We start from the raw sequence: 23427 nt of genomic DNA on the forward strand, positions 1-23427 counted from the left end.
AGAGAAAAAGCCTTCTTAACCGCAACTGGGAAAAACTACTTTACCAACAGTCGTTGTATATTTTTAATGCTCGTTTCGTTTATATTTTTGTTTTCACACCTGTACTAATTTATCGCAAGCGCGTATAATTTAATTGAATAGGAACTTCCTTCTTTCTACATATAGATATAGCTGAAAGCTGGGAGGAAGTATATAGAGTATTCAAAGCTTTCTTGCAAGTTTAGCGCCGTTGCACATAGTGTATACTCCCTTTAATATATTTTACCTGCCTGTTTTGTGTTAATATATTTTTCATTTTCCCTCTTGAGGAAGTCCAAAATGAATCGCTGCAATATCCCAATTATCGTCCTGCCCGGGACTTCATCTCCTGCTGATATTAAGAGAGCCATCGATACGAGCAACCAGACTGTAGAAAAATCCGATGGAAAGAGGAACAAATGCAAGAGCAGAAAAAGCTTCGCTGACTTCAATCTTGCTTCCTTGCCATACAGAGTGTTGTTCATCTTTGGCGTTATCGTTGTGCTGTTACAGGTGAGTGAAAAAGGATGACGGAGAGAGCATCAGCTTTGAGCATCCCTCCCTGTGGTGATGTGTTAGTCAATGTGAACCCTTTCACCTTGGCATCATTTGCATGAATGTGTATACATACTCATACGATGAAGTATGCTACGTAGGAATAGTTATTAATAGAAGCTTACCCAGTGCTGTGCTTTACCTTTCAACCCTGCCCATTTGCTACAAACTCGCTATACACTTGGTGCCCCTTTACCTACCCCTTCTTAGAACAACACCACCTCTTCCAGCTTAGGAGTTAGCAGAAATGGTAGATCCTTAGGTGAGCACTATCATGATGACCCGTATGATGACAGGCATGATAAGGATAAGCGTAATATTATTATAAATCCAGCAGCCCCCATTGAACCCGATGATGATAGGCATGATAAACCACATGATGACAGGCATGATAAACCACATGATGACAGGCATGATAAACCACATGATGACCCCTTTGATGACAGGCATGATAAACCGCATGATGACCCCTTTGATGACAGGCATGATAAACCGCATGATGACCCCTTTGATGACAGGCATGATAAGGATAAGCGTAATATTATTATAAATCCAGCAGCCCCCATTGAACCCGATGATGATAGGCATGATAAACCACATGATGACAGGCATGATAAACCACATGATGACCCATTTGATGACAGGCATGATAAACCGCATGATGACCCTTTTGATGACAGGCATGATAAGGATGATAAGCATACTATTCATAATATGAAACCTGAACCTGCATACGATGATGAAAAAGATGATAAGAGTAATGTTATTAATGACGATACACCATCTCCCGCTAAACCTGATGATGATCCTCATCACGATGGATCTCATCCCCGCCAGCGTGGACGTCGCGTTGGTGTAACAGGAGCAATGCCTCAAGGTCCTGGTCGAAGAAGTGATAGAAGAGGAGACAAAAGGGAATTAAGAAATGATGATGAACGCAGAAGAGCCGTAGATGGCAGGAGAGGAAGAGGTGGATATGACGATTATAATGGCCCCGATGGATTTGAAAGTTATTATAACAGACGATTCGGAAGAGGTGATGATGATCGTGAAATTAAATACGATGAAAGTAAAGAAGAATTTGATGAAGAATTCCATGGAAAGGAAGGTGACGAACGAACTATTCATTATGCACGAACTCATAGAATGATAGATGATGATATACCACATCCCCCTAATGGACGAATGAGAAGAGGTGATGATGATCGTGAAATTAAATACGATGAAAGTAAAGAAGAATTTGATGAAGAATTCCATGGAAAGGAAGGTGATGAACGAACTATTCATTATGCACGAACTCATAGAATGATAGATGATGATATACCACATCCCCCTAATAGACGACTCAAAAGAGGTGATGATGGCCGTGAAATTAAATACGCTGAAACTCACAGAGCATATGATGAGGAATCCCATGGAAAGGAAGGTGACGATAGAACCATTCATTATTCAGAAACTAGTAGAATGATAGATGATGATATACCACATCCCCCTAATAGACGACTCAAAAGAGGTGATGATGGCCGTGAAATTCATTATGCAGAAACTCGAAGAGCATATGATGATGAATTCCATGGAAAGGAAGGTGATGATCGAACCTTCCATTATTCAGAAACTAGTAGAATGATAGATGATGATATACCACATCCCCCTAATAGACGACTCAAAAGAGGTGATGATGGCCGTGAAATTAAATACGCTGAAACTCACAGAGCATATGATGAGGAATCCCATGGAAAGGAAGGTGACGATAGAACCATTCATTATTCAGAAACTAGAAGAATGATAGATGATGATATACCACATCCCCCTAATAGACGATTCAAAAGAGGTGATGATGGCCGTGAAATTCATTATGCAGAAACTCGAAGAGCATATGATGATGAATCCCATGGAAAAGGAGGTGACGATAGAACCATTCATTATTCAGAAACTAGTAGAATAATAGATGATGATATACCACATCCCCCTAATAGACGACTCAAAAGAGGTGATGATGGCCGTGAAATTCATTATGCAGAAACTCGAAGAGCATATGATGATGAATCCCATGGAAAGGAAGGTGATGATCGAACCTTCCATTATTCAGAAACTAGTAGAATGATAGATGATGATATACCACATCCCCCTAATAGACGACTCAAAAGAGGTGACGGCCGTTCAGCTGATTATGACAGATTTAATTCCATGAGATATGAAGGAGATTTTAACCAAGGCCGTAGAGGTGGAAGAATGAGAAATGCAAATCCTTTTAGTGTCCCAGGAGGTAGAAAAGATGATGATCGCACATTTCGTAGAGCCGATGCTAATAGAATGATAGATGATGTGAATGACCCAAGAAAACCCCATGACTCCAGATCACCAAATAGAAAACCTGAAGACGACCCAAGGCAAATCCACAATTCTCGTGAAAATCCTATGAAACCTGATGATAAATTCTTTGATGAAGAAAGATTTGGCCGCCATGGTGGACCAGGAAAATTGCCAGATGGAAGAAACAGACCTCCTATGAGTGTAGGATCACAGGGAGATCAAGGAAGAAGGGATAAACGAGGACGAGATGGAAGACTTGATATGGAAGGAGACAGGTTCAACTCCAGAGCAGATTTCATGAGAAGATCTCCAGATGAACGCGGAAGACAAGGAGGCAGAGACATGTATGGACGACCCCATGGTGACGATGAACGACTCCCATTCGGATGCACCCGAGCTGAATTAGAAGAGCAGATGACTGAAGAGGAATTAAACAGCAAAATCAAAAACTTGAGACCAAATGCAACCGTCAAGGAGATGTTCGTTCTGTTCAACCAGATACTCTCCCTCGAAAGAAAGAAGTTTGTTAAGACGCAAGAGTATATTATGCAATACTCACATTATTTACAGAAGACTCTGGCATTACCAACCCCAATCAGAATGAAGTACTGGTGGAGGGCACACTACAACATGACCGACGAATTGATTAAGAAAGAGAGAGGAGACTTCCAAGATTTCTATGCCTTTGTAAACAAGGGACCATGCCAGAAATGGGACTTCCTTTACTTCGCCAATGCCAAGAGAAAGTCGTGGGATGAACTCAGAGATTTAATGAAGAGCGTATGGATGGAAATCTTAACCTACAAGATGAAGAAACACAGTAAATTGTAAACTAGTTGCGAGAAGAACGTGCTTTTTGTACCTGTGTCATCCAGCCACGACCTGCTGTTGATTCTGCCTCTGCATAAGCTATAAATTAATGAGAGAGATGCGGGACGAAAGTGCTGATTTGCGAATTATGTGTAAGTTAGCACGCTCCTTTGTTGACGTTAACACAGAGCGTTGTCCGCATGTGTGAGAGCGCGTCATAGGAGAACGTTCTGCAGCATTGTGAGAGAGAGTGCCCCTTTTACCCTTGCTATATAAATTGTATAGATTGGACTGCTTAAGACAGCGCCACTTGGGTGAGGGGTGAACAAGTTTTTTAGAGGCCAACCAATTAAGGCAGCATCATCTGTGCATATATGACAAACTGGGGACGTTTTTTTGAAACCATAACATAACCATATACATGAGAATGAGAGTGTACACCTGTAGAGTGACGCCACAGTGCACAGTTTAACCCTGTGCAAAAAAAAAAAAAAAAAAAAAAAAAAAAACCACGCACATGTATGCTTCCATCGCGCGATCCGTTTTCCTCTGCCTAAGTACTTTTTCTTGTTTTTTTCTTTTCACTTCCATATATATTCAAGTGAAAAAAAAAAACACATAAGAAAAAGATTATTTTGAAGAGGATAAGAGAGAAAAAAAAAATATGTACTGAACATGTGATTATATTATACCTTTTTAGGTTGCTTACTGAGTGCATTATTTATTTTTTGTTTATCTATATCGTCCATGAGTGCATCCCTTTTTTATTCACCACAGGTACATGCATTGTTGCATGCATAGCGCTACATTCACAGCAACATTCACACTGCATTGTTTTATGTGCTACAAATACACTTTGCGCTTTACACCAATGAGTGAACATTGCATACACTTGCAATTCCACTTATGAACATTTTTAGCAATTCATAATACATAATTCACATATCGAAAAAAAAACAAACAACTTATACATGCAGTATATTTAAAAGAGCATTAAGAAGGCACACAACAACAAAAGAAAAAAGAGTAGACCCTACAACCACGGGATGGAGTAGTAAAGAATGCCCTGTTATGGCGATGGTCATTTAGGGGGGAGCATTTTATTGTCTGCATTGAGGGGGGCACATGTAATCTCCTTTTTTTTTTTTTTTTTGCTCTACAATTGTAGCGCCGTATTAAGATGAGTCGATTTGACATGGTTCGTTCAATAGGGTTATTACCTAACCCCTCGTGGGAGGCAACTTCGTGAAGTTGGCCCCACGTTAGATGTACAAACGGATCAGTATGCAGATAAAAGGTCCTTTATGGAGTTGTTTTCTCATCATTGGGACGAGTTCCCAAATGGTATAGTAGGGTATCTCTTTTTTTTTACCAAAATGTTAGTAAAGAGTACACATACGCGATTTGGATGTTGCAAACGCTTTGTCGATCATTCCAACTAGGGGGAATTCTTCTGCTTAAAATGGGGAGAGATTCCCATGAACTGCTCTCATTAGTGAGGTAAGTTTTGCCCCGCGTGGAGTTCTCACTATGCGCCTACATTTGGTGAGTCTGTCAAAGGGAGGATATCGCAGGGGGATATACACCCTTTTTTAAAATGCTACTTTTCTCGCCATGAATTCGACAAAAAGGGGGAGGAAAAAAGCGTAACTTTTTTTTTGGCCCTTCCTTCTTATATAATTCGCTGGTAAACTTTTGAAAAAGACGGTGGTTGAACATTTTAAATGGCAAGTCCTAAATGCATTTGTGTTGTTCATCATGAGGGATGAAAAATCCGTACTCAAACAGCAGTATCAAACAACGTTAGTAAAAAAGGGGAGGCATTTTTAAATAATGAAATGTGTGCAACAGCAAAACGATGGAGTCGTCAAAAAGTGGGAAGAACAGTTCAGCTATGAGAAATACAGTAAGGGTAACACTCTGCCCCCCACACATATTTGTGAATTCGTGAAAGTGGAGAAGGAGCATTTGTGAGAAGGTGTCCGATAAGGTTGGAGTTCCTGTTCATCCCTCCCCATAAACGGATATGTGCAACGGAGTACGTTGCGAGCATTAGGTTGGAATGTACGTTCGCACAAGGGGGGAAAAGATTGATGTAGATGAATTAGCGGGGCAGTGATTTTTATTGAAAGGGTAAGATGCAGAAAATAGCATTATAAGAGAGATGAAAAATTGAGAATTGTTTTCCCCATTTGGGGGGATGTGAAAAATATGTTTTACAAGGTACGCCATCCGTAAACATGCACTATGGGGTGTGACATTTTGTAAAAACATTTTCTCCTTTTAAAAGACATAATCTGGTTATCTTCCGTTAAGAACATCTATTATTTTGATTACCACTGGGATGAGAATAATTAGGGGAAAAACGGCCACCCAGGTCCCTATAGCTGCGCAGGTAATAGCCCCAACTATGATGCCGACAATCACTAGGATTAATAGGTCATTGATGAAGACAAATTTGGAATTCTTCGAGTGATGGTGGTAAGGCTCCCATTGGTCGCCGTCTATCTCTACATTGCAATCTTCACAGCTGCACTTCGATAAGCTGTATTGGACTTTTTCTTCGTAGGGCTCATCTACGCCGTCATATACCTTTGGAATTGCACTCAACATTCGCTGCTGGCGTTTATCTTTATCTTTACTTTGGATTGTATTTTTTATGCGATGCTTTCTGCTTAGCTTTTCCAGCATTTCTTCCGCTGTTTGTTCGGGTTTATTTTTTAGCACGCTCGATGGTCTACTGGGAGGAAAGGGCTGCTTCACAACACTTCTTGATATATTCGCCTGGGGGAGTTCTCTTTGCAGGTCATCCTTAAGGGGGGGAAAGTTAAAGAAGGGACAGAATGTTATCAAGTTTAATCTTTAAGTCCAAATGGTGTCGATTTTTAGGAGGTGGGCTACACGCGGGTCAGTAAGTGTGAATGTGTCACAGGTGAGGCAACTTTTCTTACCTCATTGGAGAAACGGCATGCCCCAATGAGAACTATAAATAGGCTAATTTTAACAATATGTGTAAGAAAAGATTTGTGTTCTTTTTCCTTCCCACTGTCCTGCGATATCACGTAGCCAATTTGGGCCAGCCTGGGTGACCCTACTGTAGAGGTGGAGTCATTGGGGTAATTTAAGTCCATCATTTTTTTATTCCTCTGTTTTGTGCTATGAAGTCAAAATTATCATTAACACATGGCATTCTCTTGTAAATATAATTATACTAACAACTGACAGAATGGTCGGTTTGTTTTTAACGCTATTGGGGAAGAGGGGTTAGGTTGCCCAAGGGAAGTGCCTATTTGGCTTGCCACATATAAAAACTCCACAGTAATTTAGATCTGTATGTAAATCAATTTTAACAGTGTTGCGTAGAATGGAGGAGAAAAAAGAAAAAAATTATCATTTTGTTATCATTATTCCACTGCGCGCAAATCAGAAAAGAAAGGATTATTTTTTTTTAGGATTAAAAGGCAATGTGGGGAAATAGGAACTGTAAAATTGAGAAGGGGGGAAAATTAATTCCACACCCTCGGATCATTGCGGTTCCGTGGTCGCCCCGTTTTTTCCTACCGCAATTCTGTTACCTATATAAAAATGGTGGGCTCCATTTGGTCTCTCCGCTTACCCCATTTAATTAGAACTTATAATAAATCACACTCGACATCCCCATAGTGGTATATCTCGCTTAAATGGGAAAAAATGGTTCACGAGGATGGGTTGACGCATCCGTATCTGGGTAGGGAATACATAGGAAAAGCTGTTCAACTGCGGAACCGGCGGTGCGGCTGCACACAGTCACGGGAGTGTAACAACCAGCGAAAATCATTTATCATCTGAAGGAAAAATCCCGAGCATACGAAGCGCTATTATTAACTTTTTTTAAACATCTATGCATGGAGTTATTATTCCCCAAAGCATGCCAAAAGGTATTACTAAAATTATCGAACGGGGAAAACCCCTAAATTAGAAAAAAAAAAAAATTGACAAAAGGGAGTGAAAAAATTGATACCAATAATTTTCCATAGTGTGCATGCAGAACTGCTGCCCGCACTGCTCGTTGAGGTAACAACTGTTTAGTCTATCCCTAATGATATGTTCACTACACCATTATAGGGATCATTTTTTTCAAAGAAAATATTTGGTCAACCTTTTTGCGCACAGAAGGGACCTTGTTAGCATATGGAGAGAGGTTTAGGGAATTCCTTCTTAAGATGAAAAATTAACAATGTTAGGGGATTTCCTCTCAAGATTTATTTAGCATGCTAGGTGCCAATCATGCCGAACTTTCTTTACCCCTTTCCGCGCCGCAGTAAAAAACTAAACTTTCTGGAAGAATGGTCATTTTATTTTTCACTTTTTTATAACTTAGTGGGCATATGGCGTAGTACGGCTATTTGATGCTCGTCCATATACGTAGGCCTCTTCGCAAAAAGGAAGAAATAATACACCTACGTGAAAATCGAATAATTACACCATGATGTGTATGCGAAGTAGAAAGGGTCATGCAGATCTGCGTATTTTCACAAATGGGTCACTTTTCTAAGGGTGTGCAAGTAAGTAGGTTTATATTATTCGCGTCCAGATTGCCGTAGAATCCATTTTTTAAAAGGACCTCAAAAGGGCATTATCAGAAGAAGAATCCTATAAGGCAATGTGGCACCTGAACCCTTTTTGGTTAAGACGTGATGTACGCTCTACACTGAGGTGTCGCCTATTGTGGGTAGTGCAGAGGTCCCTATAACGTAGTTGCAAATTTTTGCCCTTTTTGAAATGATGAAAGGATCTTCCATAGGACACCCATTTAACATTTTACGCCTTACCACTTTTCGAGAGTCATTTTTATTTGTGCAAAAGGTCACTGCGGATTTTTTCGAGCCTACTGAGCATACGCCACATGTTAGGCATTCAATTGTATAAGGGAAAAAGTAACGTCATTAAGGAATCACCCATGTTGGAGTTACCCCAATGGGGGGTACTCTTTCAGAACAAACTGGCTTAACGTACACCTATGTGCATACCCCTTCCGATTTATAAACTCAATCGTTCGATCTCTTTTTTGGGGTCTCTCTTCGTGGGGGTATAAAATGCAAAGCGGCGTAAATCGTTCCCATTTGCATAATTAAGGAAGGGTAACTTAACTGGGGCATTGCCACCTGTTAGAAATAATTTATTATCAAAAAGGGGGTTCGTTAAGGAGGGAGTAGTACCTTTTCAATGTTCTCCTTAAAGGTATAAGTATGCTTATTAAGGCAAAAAAAAAGGGTGCACACTGAATGTCGTTAGGCGTTATTCTCGGAAATATTTTTTATCGTGTAAAAGGGGGATCACTAAATTGTTTAAGGGTAACGCTTTGTGTTACAAGTGGGGACTCTACAAAAGCATATTTTTCAGATTTATCTACCTAAGCTGCTTTTTAGCGCAAAATGGTGAATTCGCGGGAAAAAAAGGGGAATTATCATTATGTAGGTTTAAGGAGGTTCCACATAAATTGGGCGTACAGAAGAAAATAAGCACTAGTGCGTCGTATACCATATATATTTTTTTATGCGATTACAATTTGTACATGTCACCGTTCCTTTTATTTTAATCCCCCGTGGCAATAATATATACCCCTTGGACAATTTTTCTTCCGTGCGCACAGCACTTGTATATACATAATGTTATTATATGCATGTTTAAATGGGCGGATGGAACGAAAATGGTGAAAAAAGTGAAACAAGAGTATAGTAAAAAATACAGTAGAAAATAATAGTAAAAAAAATACAGTAAAAAAAATATAGTAAAAAAAAGCAGGAAACAAATCGCACACCGTATGTTGAACATAACATTGTGAGCGCGAAAATAATAAGAAACAAAAAACGCCGAATTGCAAATATTCTAATAAAATATTTTTAGAATAGCCTTTTAGCGGAAAAAACTTTTTAGTAAAAAAATACCACATGGGTTAATTTTTACTTTCCTAATTTAAAAGTATATTTTACTACTCCGCAAAAGTTTTATGGGAGTTTTTAGTAACTCCCCCCTTTTTAATTGATTAAACTCAAGTTCGCCTAAAATAAGAGAAATAAATTATGCCTTTCGGGAAAATAATAAATTATACATATTTATGTTTTTCTTTCCCTTCTATAATAATTTTTTACTGTATTAATTTTTCTCCGTCTTCAGGCTGACACATTTTTTAGCAATTTTTTTATTCGCACTGCTTCCATATTGATGCCCCAGTGGTAGGAAGTTATTTCACCTGTTGATTCTTCGGAGGTTGAATTCATAGAAGAGCACTTGGCAGTTTTTTAGGCATGTCCCAAATCGTAACGGGAAGCTAATCACATTAAGTTTCTACATACGTCGTCCTTTAGACGCGTCGATAGGCGAAATAGAGGTTCAGCTAGCCAAATATTATCTAATGATTAATTAAAAAGGAATACACAATTAGACCGATCAGAGCAAAGTTAATGAAAGATGATGACCCCCCTTTACATCCAACTCATTCTATTCACCCTTTTCGTTTGCGTTTGGCAAACCCAGGGCCAAGTAAGCATACGTACCACAGAACGGCAAGCTCGAAAGGGTGTTGCGTTATATGATGCCACGTACTTGTTAGGTGTACTTCCTCCATATGTGTGTATTTTTACATTTTTGCTCGCCTATACACCCCTTTTTGCAGTGCATCGTTGACGCGGCCACCCTGAAGGCTAGCTCTTCCCAGAGTAGCAGCCTACGCCACAGGTGCGGACGAATGTTGTCCGAGTATGCAAGCTCCTATGATGGACGGTACTTCACAGATGATTCATCCACTACACTTACGGGTAGCGGAACGGATAGTATAAGTTCCGACTTTAGTGAAGATGAGGATGGTCACTTACAACGTTATTTAACTTCTAGAATACATAGAGAAAGGGAAGCCAAATGGAAAAGAGAGTTTTCCGATTTTGTAGGATCTCTGGATAGTGTGGATTCTGTAGGTTCGAGGAGGAAGGTGTTAAAGAAGATTCTGTCACATCTTAGGAAACAAGAAACATTCGACTATGATTTATTAATGGACTACATAGATATCCATCTAGAGGGAAAGCAGAAAAAAGAAATGAAATTGCTAGTGGAAGAGTTGAAGAAGTATAAAGAAAAATATTTACACACGAAATATCGCTTCAGAAATAACATGAAAAATTTTCGAAAAAAGATCAAGAAGCACATTATGTTTTTGATTTTACTAGTGCCCTCGATAACCACCTTATTTGTGTTGTTGGGTATGATTATGTCGATGACTATCTGTGCTCCAGCTGCGCTAGCCGCCGGTCCTATAGTTGCTACTACTGTTGTTACTTCTGCTGCTGGTGCTGCGGCTAGTACTACTGTGGTTAGTAGTGCTGCCGGTGCATCTGTTGGTTGTGGTGCCTTAGCCGATGTGGTGATACCTATATTTACCTGCTGTGGAAGCATGTGCAAAGTTGTATATGTACCCCTTCCTTTATTATTGTAGTAATGTGTACCCAAGGGGGTGGTGATGGTAGGACGGGGTTAGTGCTTTGATCGATGGGTGATAAAGCTAAGAAGTGAGTTTTTTCTCTCACTCTCTACGTAAAGGTGGCCCTGTTTGACGCAACGGCAAACACGCTGCGTTAACATTTTAGTTCTTAGAGTGACATCCGAAGCAGCTATCAAAAGGGACAAACGTTAAAGGAAAAAGAAAAAATATATATTATAAGTAACACCCGTAGGGGTGTTACCCTTTTTAAGATCAAAGGGTGGAGAGAAAAAGCAGTCATATGTAAATTTTCAATTTTTTGGCACCACATTCGTTTTTTTTTTTTTGTTATTTTTTCTCGGCTTTTCTTTTTAACAACTCTCAGTTTTACTCCGCATAAGTGGACACTGTACATGCGCATATATTTACATACCTTCCGTGTGTGTATGCACTGTTTTAAATTACACGCATTTTATATTACTTACTCCTTGTGGTGTAAAATTTTCCTTTTCCATTTTTTCGTACAAAATATCGCCCACGTGACAGAGAAGAGGAAAAATTCGCAGGAGAAGTAGCGCATGCATGCATTGAGAAAAAAAAAAATTATAAATGTATGAATATATGTGTGTGATGTAGACGTGCATATGGGAATATGTTTCTTTCCGATAAAAACACTTACGTGATATATGATAATGCGTTGTTTTTCACTTCCGAATGTTTGAGCCTATATGTATAAGCCGCGTTTATGCTCCTGAAAGTGTGCACGCGTTATTACACAGTAGAATTGAGCTAGCAATTTTTAACCTAATCCTCAAACCTAACTTTTTTATAATTTATTTTAAATGATGCCTGATGAATTTTGCCGCGGGGCGGACTATCCAACCGATTTAGGTAGCACCGGAGGGAAAGGCACATTGAGGTTTGGTCCCATTTTGCTACCCTCCATGCAGTATAAGGTGAGATCGTTTGGGGGGATTCCATTTCGTAAAGCCTCCTTTTAGAAGAGGATTAATTTTGACGAAAGTTGCGCCTACCCCCTAGAAGATTCCATGTGGGGCTAATTATCCATTGATGGTTCAATTGTGCACGTTCTGAAGGAAAAAGCAACTTACAATTGCTACGTAGTGAGATACTTTTTAGTTACTCCTCAGGATATTCCCTTCTCGGTCGCATACCTTAACGATGCAGTAAAGCAGTGAAATAGTAGCGTTGAGCAAGTTGGGACAGGGGGGTTCTTGACGGGGCGCATTTTTCTACCTTACCACGGACGAGGAGCATATAAGTGGGTGTTGGGCATTTTACCTGCTTCCCTCGTGGGGGATAATCTTGTAAGGAGGACGAATGGACCTTCATCGTCACACATAGTGTGTAACTATTTTGACGCGATGGTGCAGTAATTCAAGCTCATTTGAAGCTCGGCATGGGTTCAGGATTCCTTCTAGCCGGGGATGGGAGAAGACTCACTTTATATTCTTTTTGTCTTACTAAACGGTGGGGAAATTCCAAGCAGTATATAAAATTAGTGTGACTTCTACGGAATGCAAAAGCAGCCAATGCGGAAATGTAATTACAACCAGCTGCGCTGTTCTTTCAACATGTCGCACAGGCGCGAGCACACAGACACACAGAACGGTAAAAAAGTAAAAGATGGCGCAAAATGGGACGACCTAACGTTTGATGAAGTTCCATTTTTCCTATTTCAGTGATACGGAATTAGTAAAAAGGGGGGAGTACTATCTTTTTTTCTAAACGTGGTAATTATATTGACACGAGCTGGAGACGGTAAAAAGAAATGTGTGCATTTGTACGAAGAGGGAAATTATTAAAGATATTTGTAGGGGATACTTATGTGCTGCTGAAATGTCTAGATTTGCGCCCCTCCCCACCCCGTGAGTTGTATAGGAACGATTAGGAACTGAACAAGTAGCGGAGCGTGCAGGAATAAGTTACCTCTAGTGGGAATAGATGGGGTCTCCTTGGGGAAGGGCGTCGTAACGTGAACGCCCCGTTGTCATTTGCATACAGCTATTTTCCCTTGTGCATTTATCCTATTATCCCGTTATGGCATATAAGATGAACCTTTTTTATTGAAGTAGCAGCGTTGGCGGAGTTTTTTTTTTTTTTTTTATGTGGAATGGCAACAAACGAAACAAAACGTAGCAATGGCAAAGTAACGAAAGAAAAAAAGAAAGGAAAAAGGAAAAAAATTTCGCCTTTCCGGCAAGGGACGAAGAGAGTTGTTCGCTCATACTCCGCTCGTCAAAAATTCCAATAGCTCGATTTGAGAGGTTTTATCTCCGTTTTAGTACACCTAGACCATTTCCGTTCGATTGGTAGTTTTTTTCTTTTTCTTTTTTTTTTTTAATCTGCGTACGACCACTCAGGTTTTACGTTTTTTTTTTCCTCCATGCTGCATCTTCCGTTATGTTTATAACAACATATAAACAGTGTTAAACAGGAAAAAGAAGCGTGCATTACTTATGACTGTATGTGACGGAGACTGTTTAAGGGTAAAGAGAGGCAGCATGATGAAGAAACGGCACAACAAACCATGCATGCACAAACACAAGTGTAGTAGTGACGCATGTGTACACACACAAGCGTGAATGAACTTAGGGGAATTTTTTTCTGTTTTTTTTTTTTTTTTTCTTCTTTTTACATGCCATTTGTTTGATAGTTGTTAAAGGAGGCCACGCTTTCACGATGGGCGTTCGATGGGTTTGTTGCAGACACACTGCATAGGATGCACATTACATGCCACACATCAGAAGTTTGTTAACAAAATTTGGTTTAATTCTGCATGTGCATAACATTCAGGAAAAATCAAACAAATTTAACTTGACAAGAATGAAAAAATAAAATAAAGGTAGGGACAAAACTAAGCAGAAAAAAAAAATTTGTATAGGGAAAGAAGAGAAAATATTTTTACCATAAGGAACAGGGAATGGCATAATTCGGGATGTACGAAAAAAAAAAAACGAAAGGGCGCACCTATGTGTAGGTACATTTTCCTTTACACATTTATCAGAAGATTCTAATGAACATTTTTTTTAGGAACGTCGTATAGGATACTCTTAATTTGTTTGGTCGGTGGCAACCTTTTTAGTGGCCCTTAATTCTTTTATATGTTTCCTTAAACGTGACACTTTTTCTAATTTACGTACGTAATAAAATACCAGGAGGCCATATCCTACACAGACCAAAACAATGGCCATAAGGGGCAATAAAGGAGATGAGCCAGAGAATTTCAGTATTAGTAGGAATACTAAAAATAACAGGGGAAGTGTTCCGAACGCCTCAAGAGAGACGAACACTCTGTTCTTGCTAAGAAAATTTAAAAATTTTCGTGTCCCTTTTACTTTTCTGACTGGATAATTTTGCTTCTCCCTCTCCTTAATGTCCAAGTAACGTCTAATTTCTGACTCAAGCTTGGCATCAATTCTGTTAAAAAACTTGCCCAGGAATGGTATATATTTGTATATTTTGTGCTTTAAACTATTTCTCTTGTGGAATTTTTTAGAACTACTATAATTTTTATATTCCCCTATAAAATATTCATCTATCATGGGTAAATGTACTCCTGCTTTTGGCCTTACATGTCCACTATTTTCATACATTACATTGTAGAATTCATTATTCGAGTCGCAGTAGTCCCCATCGGTGTATGCGCTTTTGCATGAGGAAGTGTCTGTGGACATGTCATCAGCATAATCATGGTCAGCATAGTCATCATTTGGTTCCTTAAAAATACTCTCCACACTGCCAAAATTTGTGGATAGGTTATCATCATAATGATGATGATTATGATGATGATGGGGAACTGTGGTTTGTTGCTCTTCAAGCAGACTATCTACACTACCAGAATTTGTGGATAGGTCATCATGGAAATGATGTCGTTCTTCAAAGAGACTTTGCGTACTACCAAAATTTGTGGATAGGTCATCATGGAAATGATCTCGTTCTTCAAAGAGACTCTCCACACTGCCAGAATTGGTGGATATGTCATCATCATAATGAAGATCATGTGGAACTCTGCTTTGTTGCTCTTTAAAAATACTCTCCACACTGCCATAATTTGTAGGTAGATCATCAACATAATCATAGTCATGATTTCGATCTTCAGGAAGAGTCTCTACACTGCCAGTAAATGTGGATAGATCATCATGGAAATGATGTCGCTGTTCTTCTTTTTTAAAAAGGAGACTTTCCATGGGAATGTTGTCCATGGCAATACTAGAATTGGTGGATAGGTCATCATCATCATAAGGATGATGATCATCATGATCATCATAGTCATCCACAGAACTCATGAGTCTTATCCTTGGTGGAATGTTATTCGATTGTTGTTGTGTTCTTATATTAGCTTCACCTATTAAGGCTCTACTGATACACATAGGGGAAGTGTCATATTGGTTAGTTGTGCCTGACTTGCCATTCCATGGTATGCTTAATTCAGATACCTAAGAAGGTAGGAAAAAAAGTATATTCAAAATTTGTAGACTATGTGAATATTATTAAAAAAAAAAGGACATTTTTTAATTCTCAACACACAAAAAAAAAATAAAAAATTTTTAATCATAATAAGTATATGTGTCAAATTCTTAAAAAAAATGTAACAACAGCAGCTGCTCCTATTATCTTACGTAGTTGGAATGTTGCCATGAGCATAGAACAAAAAAAAATGTGAACAACTTCGCGCGAAATATCATTTCGTTTTTCTTTCTATTTGAATAAAAAAGGTTTAGCGTGAAGACGGTTCACAATGGCGATGTACCTCTTTTTTTTTATATATATACATATGCACGGATTATATGATTATTTTTTCTCCTACATATATATATGTATTATTAGATTATTTTTTTCCTATATATGTATTACGTGATTATTTTTTTTTATTTATATATGAATGTATTATAGGATTATTCTCTTTTTTTTTTCTTAATAGAAAATGTTAATTAAATCCCTTGCACATGCGAGCTATAGTTCTTTGTTCTAAGTGTCCACATATAACTTAATCGAAAAAAGTAATATGCTTTTTAGTACACTTGAGAAATAAGGTATTACAAAGTATAATAAGTGAAGAATGTTTTATTTGTACATATTATATTATTTAAAGAGTAGTTGTTAAGGGTGGATCAGTAAAAAATGATCAAATTAGTACTTTTTATGCACTTTTCTAAATTATAATATCACATTTTCTTCTGATGGTATAGAGAATATATGCGAAAAAAGTACATACGTTAGAAAAAAAAAGGGAATTATATCATATGCACTTAACAATTTATTGTTTTAATTTGGATATAATAGTGGGTATAACAGTTAAAAAAGGAATAAATTCTCCCTAGTTATTTTATAGTAAAAGAACCAGCAATATACTATAGAATAGATGTCATTCATATATACCGACTATTTCTTGAATGAATTTAATAAAATGTAGCCTGGAATATATGATGAAGAACTTAACGTAACGTGCGTCATGCTTATTTTCTGTGAACTACGAAAAAAAAAAAAAAAAAGGGAGCATATAATAATACATTTAATCTAGAAAAGAAAAGAAAAAAGAGTAGGAAGCTAAAATAATAATTCAAAGTTGTACATGTTCCTTAGATCAAATAACATTTTTGTTTTGTTTAAATTCTATAATCATACTTAAAAAGGAGCAGCAGAAAAATAAATTTTTCTTTTCAGCGTAGAATTCAAATTTCTATATATATTCACATTCTATTTCCTTTTGCTATATTTATCGACGAGAAAAAAAAATTTTCAATATGTACAAATTGACAGTTATATAAAAAAAAGGAAGAACATAGGAATAGAAATAACACCCTTAAAGGTTTCATCCTCTATAAGAAAATTATTAAATAATGGCACAATAGTACTACAGAATAAGAGCAAATATATAGGTATATGTGGGAAATATACAAAACAGAATTTATAATGAACAAAGGATCTTAAGGAATTAATTATTTAAGGAAAAATTTTGTAGTTATTACACTGTTACTGGAGCAGAATTTTTGGGTGACAATACAATTTTCAAAATTATTGAGAAATATCATCAGCTCGTACAAGGTGCTCCTGTTCTTGTATTTACTATAACTATAATATAATTATTATGCTCCTTATAGTATTTAAAACGGACATAAAAATTTAACTCTTAATCCTACATCCATTATCCAAAAACCAGGTCCCACATACCCCTTAAATGAATCCGTGTTTCCCATACTTAAAATCCTACTTCTACGCTCGAAACCTTACTCTTATACCCGAAACCTCACATCCTAACACTTAACCTGAATTTTACCTAAACATAAACTGAGCGACACAACCTGAAATCTACACCCTGAAACACTAAAATTACTACACTATATAAATCTGCCAATTATAACCTAAAACGTGAAAAACTAAATCCCTAAATTCCTAAACACTAAACGCTAAAGGCTGAACCCTAAAGCCTCAACCCTAAAGCCTCAACCCTAAAGCCTCAACCCTAAAGCCTGAATCCTAAAGCTTCAAACCCAAAAGCTGGAACCACAAAGACTGAACATTAAAGCCTGAAAGCTAAACCATCAACCCTCAAGCCTGAACCCTAAACCCTGAACCCTAAACCCTAAACCCTGAACCCTAAACCCTAAACCCTAAACCCTAAACCAAACCCTCAACCGTAAACCCTGAACCCTGAACCGTAAACCCTAAACCCTAAATCCTAAACCCTAAACCCGGAATCTAAACTTGGAACCTTTTCTTCTTTTATGAACTCACCTCCCATAAATTCTTGAATGATAATGGTGAAATAATCCTCCTTCGTTGAATGCAGGTCCCCTTTTTGACATTCGTCTAAGACTTCTAAATGAATATCAATAATCATACGCCGACGTACACCACGACGACGACCAGAACGTTTTTCCCTCATCTCTGGAGCAGCTCTTGGTTTTCGTTCCTTTACTAAAATATATTCACGTGGAGCATCCTGGTCCACATGGTGAACAATCTGCTGTTCTAAGGTCGGACCAGTTATTCGATAAGCTGTTCTGTAACGTTCTCTTTCCTTACCAAGCAGGGCAAAATACTACAAAAAAAAATGGGGGAAATGTTTCTTAGGGTGTGCAATGTTTGTTCACACGCAACAGTAACTACTACATCAAACCCTAAAATGGGAAATCCTACACATACACCCCTAATATGCGAAATTCTATACACACATCCTAAAATGTGGAATCCTACGGTAACCATGAATGCGAAATGCCACACGCCCCCCACTGATTCATTCACCTTTATTTTTTTTTTATTTTTTTTATTCCTTTTTCTTTTCATTTTTTTTCATTCTTTTTTCCTGTATGCAAACTTTACATGCTTACCCTACACTCTGAAACAGCTAAATAGCAGGTCAAATTGTTGTTCTTATACCCTGAAACCTTACACCCTTAAGTGTGAAATCCTACAAACACCCTAAAGTGCCAAATCTTACATACACCCCTAAATTCGAAATCCTAAATACCACTTAAACGCGAAATCCCACATATACACCACTAAAATGCGAAATCCCACATATACACCACTTAAACGCGAAATACCACATATACACCACTAAAATGCGAAATCCTACACATACACACCCTAAAATGCGAAATCCTACACAGACACCCCTAAAATGCGAATCCTGCACAACCTAAGTTCGGAATCTCGCACATTACTTCCTTTCTTTTTTTTTTTTTTCCTTCTTTTCTTTTTTCTTCCTGAATGATAAGCACATTTGTGCCATGTGATATATGTGTCATATGTTGCTGTTAAAGGTCATTTGTTATAACACTAATATTTATGTGTACACTTATATGAACAATAATTCAGTTAAACTTTTACGTATTATTTAAAAACGCAAAAAAGGAAGGAAAGAAAAGAAAGAATGAATGAATGAAAGAAAGGAAGAAAAAAAAAAAAAAAGAATGAACAAATACACACTGGGGTTATACAGGCTGCGTTTTGTTTGATACGTGTTTGCGCCCTCCCATGTGTATAATCAGAATCGCGGGATGAAGAAATATGCTTGAGAGGGGCTACTAGATTAGACGGCAAACCAGCACTTGGTGCTTTCTTTAATAAGGATGGCTTATTAATGAGAACTTATGGCTGGTTAGTAAAGAACGCCATAGGCATTATAATTTTAATTCATGGTTTAGGTTCACATGCGAGATTGACCTTTTTAAGACATAACATTGAAATAGTAAATAACGATAAAGCCATATTAAAAGATGGAAACAATTTTTACGTTTATAAAGACAGCTGGGCACAATATTTTAATAAACATGGGTATTCCGTTTTTGGATTAGATTTACAAGGTCATGGACTGTCCGACGGGTGGGACAATTTAAAAGCTATCGTAAAAGAGTTTGATGATTTCGCGTATGATGTAATGCAGTATATTAGGAACATTCAGGATAGTATAAATGGTTCCAATATTCATGATAACGATGGTAGTTTACCATTTCGGGCGGACCAAATATGTGGGAGGAAGGCACTTCCCACTTACCTAGTAGGTATATCTATGGGGGGATGTATCGCTTTAAGGATGCTACAAATATTAGGGAAGTCGCATAATAGAAGAGAAGGTACGGGATTGTATATCAACGGGTGCATTTCCATCTCTCCGATGATAATTGCTAAAAAGCTACCATCGAGAAATTCGTTCCTGTCTCAGCACGTTTATCTCCCATTGTCCAAGTGCATTGCTAATTGGTTTCCAACGGTGAGACTTATTAACAAATATCCATATAAGAAGAATCCCTATGTTAAATATATTATTGAGTATGATAAAATTCGATCTAAGGAGGCAATCACGTGTAGACTTGGCTATGAGCTTTTAAGAGCAATTGACAACTTAGACAATGACATAAAACACATGCCTGAAGATGTTCCTGTGTTGATTATTTATTCGAAGGAGGATATTTTATGCTGCTATGACGGATCCCTATCGTTCTATGATCGACTCGATGTAAACAATAAAGAAATGCACACACTGGAGGATATGGAGCATACCATCATTTGGGAGCCCGGGAATGAGGAAGTTTCGAAAAAAATCGTGGATTGGATTATGAGTCTTCCGTCGTCAAAAGGAGAAAGCACGTCAAAGGGGGAAGAACAACGCAGTCGTCGAAGGGGAGCAACACGTTTGAGGTGGTTAGCATATAGGAGGTGTTTCTCCCCATGAGGAAAGGAATACACATTATTCCCCTTTTCGCGGGGAAATATGCATCCATTTGTTACTGACACAGGGGGGTATCCATAATAGCGCGAGCGTCTATACATCTTGCGGGAGTAGCATTATGTGTGCCCCGTTTTTTTTTTTTTTTTTTATGTTGACTATTAAAATATATAATAGTGTTGATCATTTTAATGTGTATTATTTTATTTTTTTTATGCTTTTGAATTATTTGTTGTATGGATTAAAAATTATAATCCTCTCGTTAGCACATTTATTTTCTTAAAATGTGCGTTTTACGAGGGATTATTTTTTTTGGACACTTTAACATTCACATGAAAATTGGAAATATTAAAAATAAGAAAAAGTCGACTTAAAAAAGAACAAGGGTGGTGATCAATTAAACGAATATTATGTTCAATTGTTGTATGTCACAAAACAATGGTTCCTATGCAGAATTTATAATATATATACGTGTAAAAAAAGAAAAACAAAAAAATATATTTACTACACCCTAAAACCGGAATCTGCACTTGGAACATCTTCCCTAAGAATAAAGTCTTCCTTCCCTAAATCCGGAATCTGAACTTTGGACCTCTTCCTTAGGAACTTCTTCCTTAGGAACTTCTTCCTTAGGAACTTCTTCCTTAGGAACTTCTTCCTTAGGAACTTCTTCCTTAGGAACTTCTTCCTTAGGAACTTCTTCCTTAGGAACTTCTTCCTTAAGAACCTCTCACTTAGGAACAAAGTCTTCCTTCCCTAAACACGGGATCTGAACATAGAACCTGTTCCTTAGCAACACATTCCCTAGGAACAAAGTCTTCTTCCCTAAACCCGAAATCTGAACTTGGAACCTGCTCCTTCAGAATATTTTCCTCTGGAGTAAAGTCTTCCTCCCTAAATCCGGAATCTAAACTTGGAATCTCTATCTTGGAAACATCAACCCTAGAAACCTGTTCCTCCGGAACATTTTGTTCTTTTATGAATTCACTTCCCATGAATTCTTGAACCAAAATTTCAAAAAAGTCTTCCTTCGTCGAATGCAGTTCCCCCTTTTGACATTCGTCTAGCACTTCTAAATGAATATCAATAATCATGCGGCGACGTACACCACCACGACGATCAGCACGGCGATGACCAGGAACCCGTTTTTTTCTCCTTTTTATAGGTGTTGACCTTGGTTGTCTGCGTTGCTTTACAATGTAATATTCACGTGGACCAAGATGGTCAACATGGTCAACAATCTGCTGTTCTAAGGACGGACCACGTACTTGATGAGCTCTTCGGTGACGTTTTCTTCTCTTACCAAGCATTCCAAAGTACTGAACAAAAAAAAAGAAAAAAGGGAGAAAAATTTCTTTTTTTAGAGGCGTGAAATGTTTTGTACACACGCAACACTAATTACTACTTCAAACACTAAAATGCGAAATCCTACGCATACATCCCCTAAAATGCGAAATTCCACACACACACCCTTAAAATGCGAAATCGTACACGCACACCCCTAAATTGCGAAATCGACCTACACACATACTCTAAAATGCGAAATCTTACACACACACCCAACTGATTCATTCACGTTAATTTTTTTTTCCTTTCTTTTTCCCCTTTTCTTTCTTATTCTTTTTCTTTTTTTACCTTCCAGAGTAAGTAGCTCATGATAGAAATACCAAGCACGGCAGGAGTAAGAGGGAGGTAAGGAAGGACGGGGTGGTCCTTCATGTCACTAAGTGGAAGAGCCTTGGGTGCTTTTAAATCAGCTTCACTTGCTCTGCTACCTCCAGCCCCAGGATCAGAAGTTCGAGGTGGAGGAGCAGGAGCAGGAGCAGGGGCAGGAACAGGTTCAACGGGATGATCTTGCTTAGTAACACCCTTATCAGGATCCTCGGCCTGTTCCTGTGCTGGTGGGTCCACAGTATCTTCCCTCGGGGAACCTGGTTCCTCCGAACTCTTTTTCCCTTTGACATCAGCACCTAAAGTGATGAGAGTAAAAGCAGTGTTTATAAACAGTAGTACCAGGTTTATTACCTGGCATTCCCACTCTCCCCATATGCCATGATCCCTGTGTCCTTATTCTAGTTACCGCTTGGGTTATTAGTATTTTTATCAATTTGAGTGCTCTCCGCAGTGAGCATTTCAGCACACGCAAATACTTTCTCTGGACTAGTTGCTTCCCGATTTCCACATTCCGATATAGTGGGAGTTTCCACCTTAGAAGATGTTGTACTCTTACCTGAAGTCGCCTGGTCAGATTCCTCCGGTACTTTTGGTTGTGGTTTCTCTGGTATAGGTATTGGTGGTTTCTTTTCTTCCTGATTATGAGTCTCCTCTTGCGGTGGTTCTATTTTCTTCTTTGTCTCTTCCGTTTCACTTGATGTAGGCACCCCTCCTCCTCCCCCTCCTTCCTCCTGTTCTAATACTTCCTCAATTTGGTCCATAATTTCCTGCACGTTATTTGAGTTGTCATCATCACTGATAATTTTTTCCTCCTCCTCTTCCTCCGCTCGTGGTTTGATTGAACCCTCCGGCGCACGGTCCCGATATTGCCATTTACTGTCTTCACACCATTTTTTCTCGTTAGTTGCTTTTCTTATCTTAGTATGCAACCAACTTGTGCCAAATACTTCATCCGCTTCACCTACCCTATACCTTTCGTCGTCTGTAGGAATCTTAAATGCAGCATCATAAATGCAGTCTACATACTTCCCACCTTGCTTCATGAAGTCCGTCCTTACACCATTCGCCCCCTTAATGACATATTCTATAACCTTAGTAGGAACACAAAACCAGTGCATATACCACATCCATGCTTTTAATAAATCACATAAGGGAATATTTTTCACTTTCTTCTCACATGGAACCCGTCCTTTTCCTCCTTGGTTTTTATATTTCTTTTCAACGCCTGTCGTCAGCATTATGTTTTTCATCATAACTTCACAAAATGGTACATACTTGCCCATACCGGTACCAAGCTGTTCTTCCAAGCTTTCACATAAGATTAGTAGAGTTCTTAACTCTTCATAGTTCTTTTTGTCATCATCATTTACATCTTTCGAAAACAGTGGGAACCATTCCCCAAGAGTGG

General features: G+C 38.3%; 7 protein-coding genes across 7 annotated transcripts; 3 read left to right on the plus strand and 4 right to left on the minus strand.

The window, feature by feature from the left end:
* Positions 1-318: 318 nt before the first annotated feature.
* PCOAH_00002140 (PHIST81) lies at positions 319-3717 on the plus strand (the record flags this gene model as incomplete). Its single annotated transcript, XM_020057031.1, has 2 exons — positions 319-531; positions 784-3717. The coding sequence occupies 2 exons, from the start codon at positions 319-321 to the stop codon at positions 3715-3717; spliced, it is 3147 nt and encodes a 1048-aa protein (XP_019912408.1).
* A 2280-nt stretch (positions 3718-5997) lies between these two features.
* PCOAH_00002150 (Uncharacterized protein) lies at positions 5998-6830 on the minus strand (the record flags this gene model as incomplete). The annotated part of the gene is made up of 2 exons (XM_020057032.1): positions 5998-6507; positions 6648-6830. 2 exons carry the CDS (start codon positions 6828-6830, stop codon positions 5998-6000), a joined length of 693 nt encoding a protein of 230 aa, XP_019912461.1.
* A 3316-nt stretch (positions 6831-10146) lies between these two features.
* PCOAH_00002160 (Uncharacterized protein) lies at positions 10147-11164 on the plus strand (the record flags this gene model as incomplete). The annotated part of the gene is made up of 2 exons (XM_020057033.1): positions 10147-10218; positions 10352-11164. 2 exons carry the CDS (start codon positions 10147-10149, stop codon positions 11162-11164), a joined length of 885 nt encoding a protein of 294 aa, XP_019912595.1.
* A 3059-nt stretch (positions 11165-14223) lies between these two features.
* PCOAH_00002170 (Uncharacterized protein) lies at positions 14224-15543 on the minus strand (the record flags this gene model as incomplete). Its single annotated transcript, XM_020057034.1, has 1 exon — positions 14224-15543. One exon carries the CDS (start codon positions 15541-15543, stop codon positions 14224-14226), a length of 1320 nt encoding a protein of 439 aa, XP_019912560.1.
* Positions 15544-17852: 2309 nt separating this feature from the next.
* PCOAH_00002180 (SICA antigen) lies at positions 17853-18460 on the minus strand (the record flags this gene model as incomplete). The annotated part of the gene is made up of 2 exons (XM_020057035.1): positions 17853-18215; positions 18419-18460. The coding sequence occupies 2 exons, from the start codon at positions 18458-18460 to the stop codon at positions 17853-17855; spliced, it is 405 nt and encodes a 134-aa protein (XP_019912600.1).
* A 799-nt stretch (positions 18461-19259) lies between these two features.
* On the plus strand, positions 19260-20351 carry PCOAH_00002190 (PST-A protein; the record flags this gene model as incomplete). The annotated part of the gene is made up of 1 exon (XM_020057036.1): positions 19260-20351. The coding sequence occupies one exon, from the start codon at positions 19260-19262 to the stop codon at positions 20349-20351; it is 1092 nt and encodes a 363-aa protein (XP_019912556.1).
* Positions 20352-20849: 498 nt separating this feature from the next.
* On the minus strand, positions 20850-23257 carry PCOAH_00002200 (SICA antigen; the record flags this gene model as incomplete). The annotated part of the gene is made up of 4 exons (XM_020057037.1): positions 20850-21063; positions 21177-21664; positions 21981-22315; positions 22576-23257. 4 exons carry the CDS (start codon positions 23255-23257, stop codon positions 20850-20852), a joined length of 1719 nt encoding a protein of 572 aa, XP_019912457.1.
* Between the last annotated feature and the right edge of the window lie 170 nt (positions 23258-23427).

Source organism: Plasmodium coatneyi, chromosome 1 (assembly GCF_001680005.1).
Source record: "Plasmodium coatneyi strain Hackeri chromosome 1, complete sequence".
NCBI classification, from domain to species: Eukaryota; Apicomplexa; class Aconoidasida; order Haemosporida; family Plasmodiidae; genus Plasmodium; species Plasmodium coatneyi.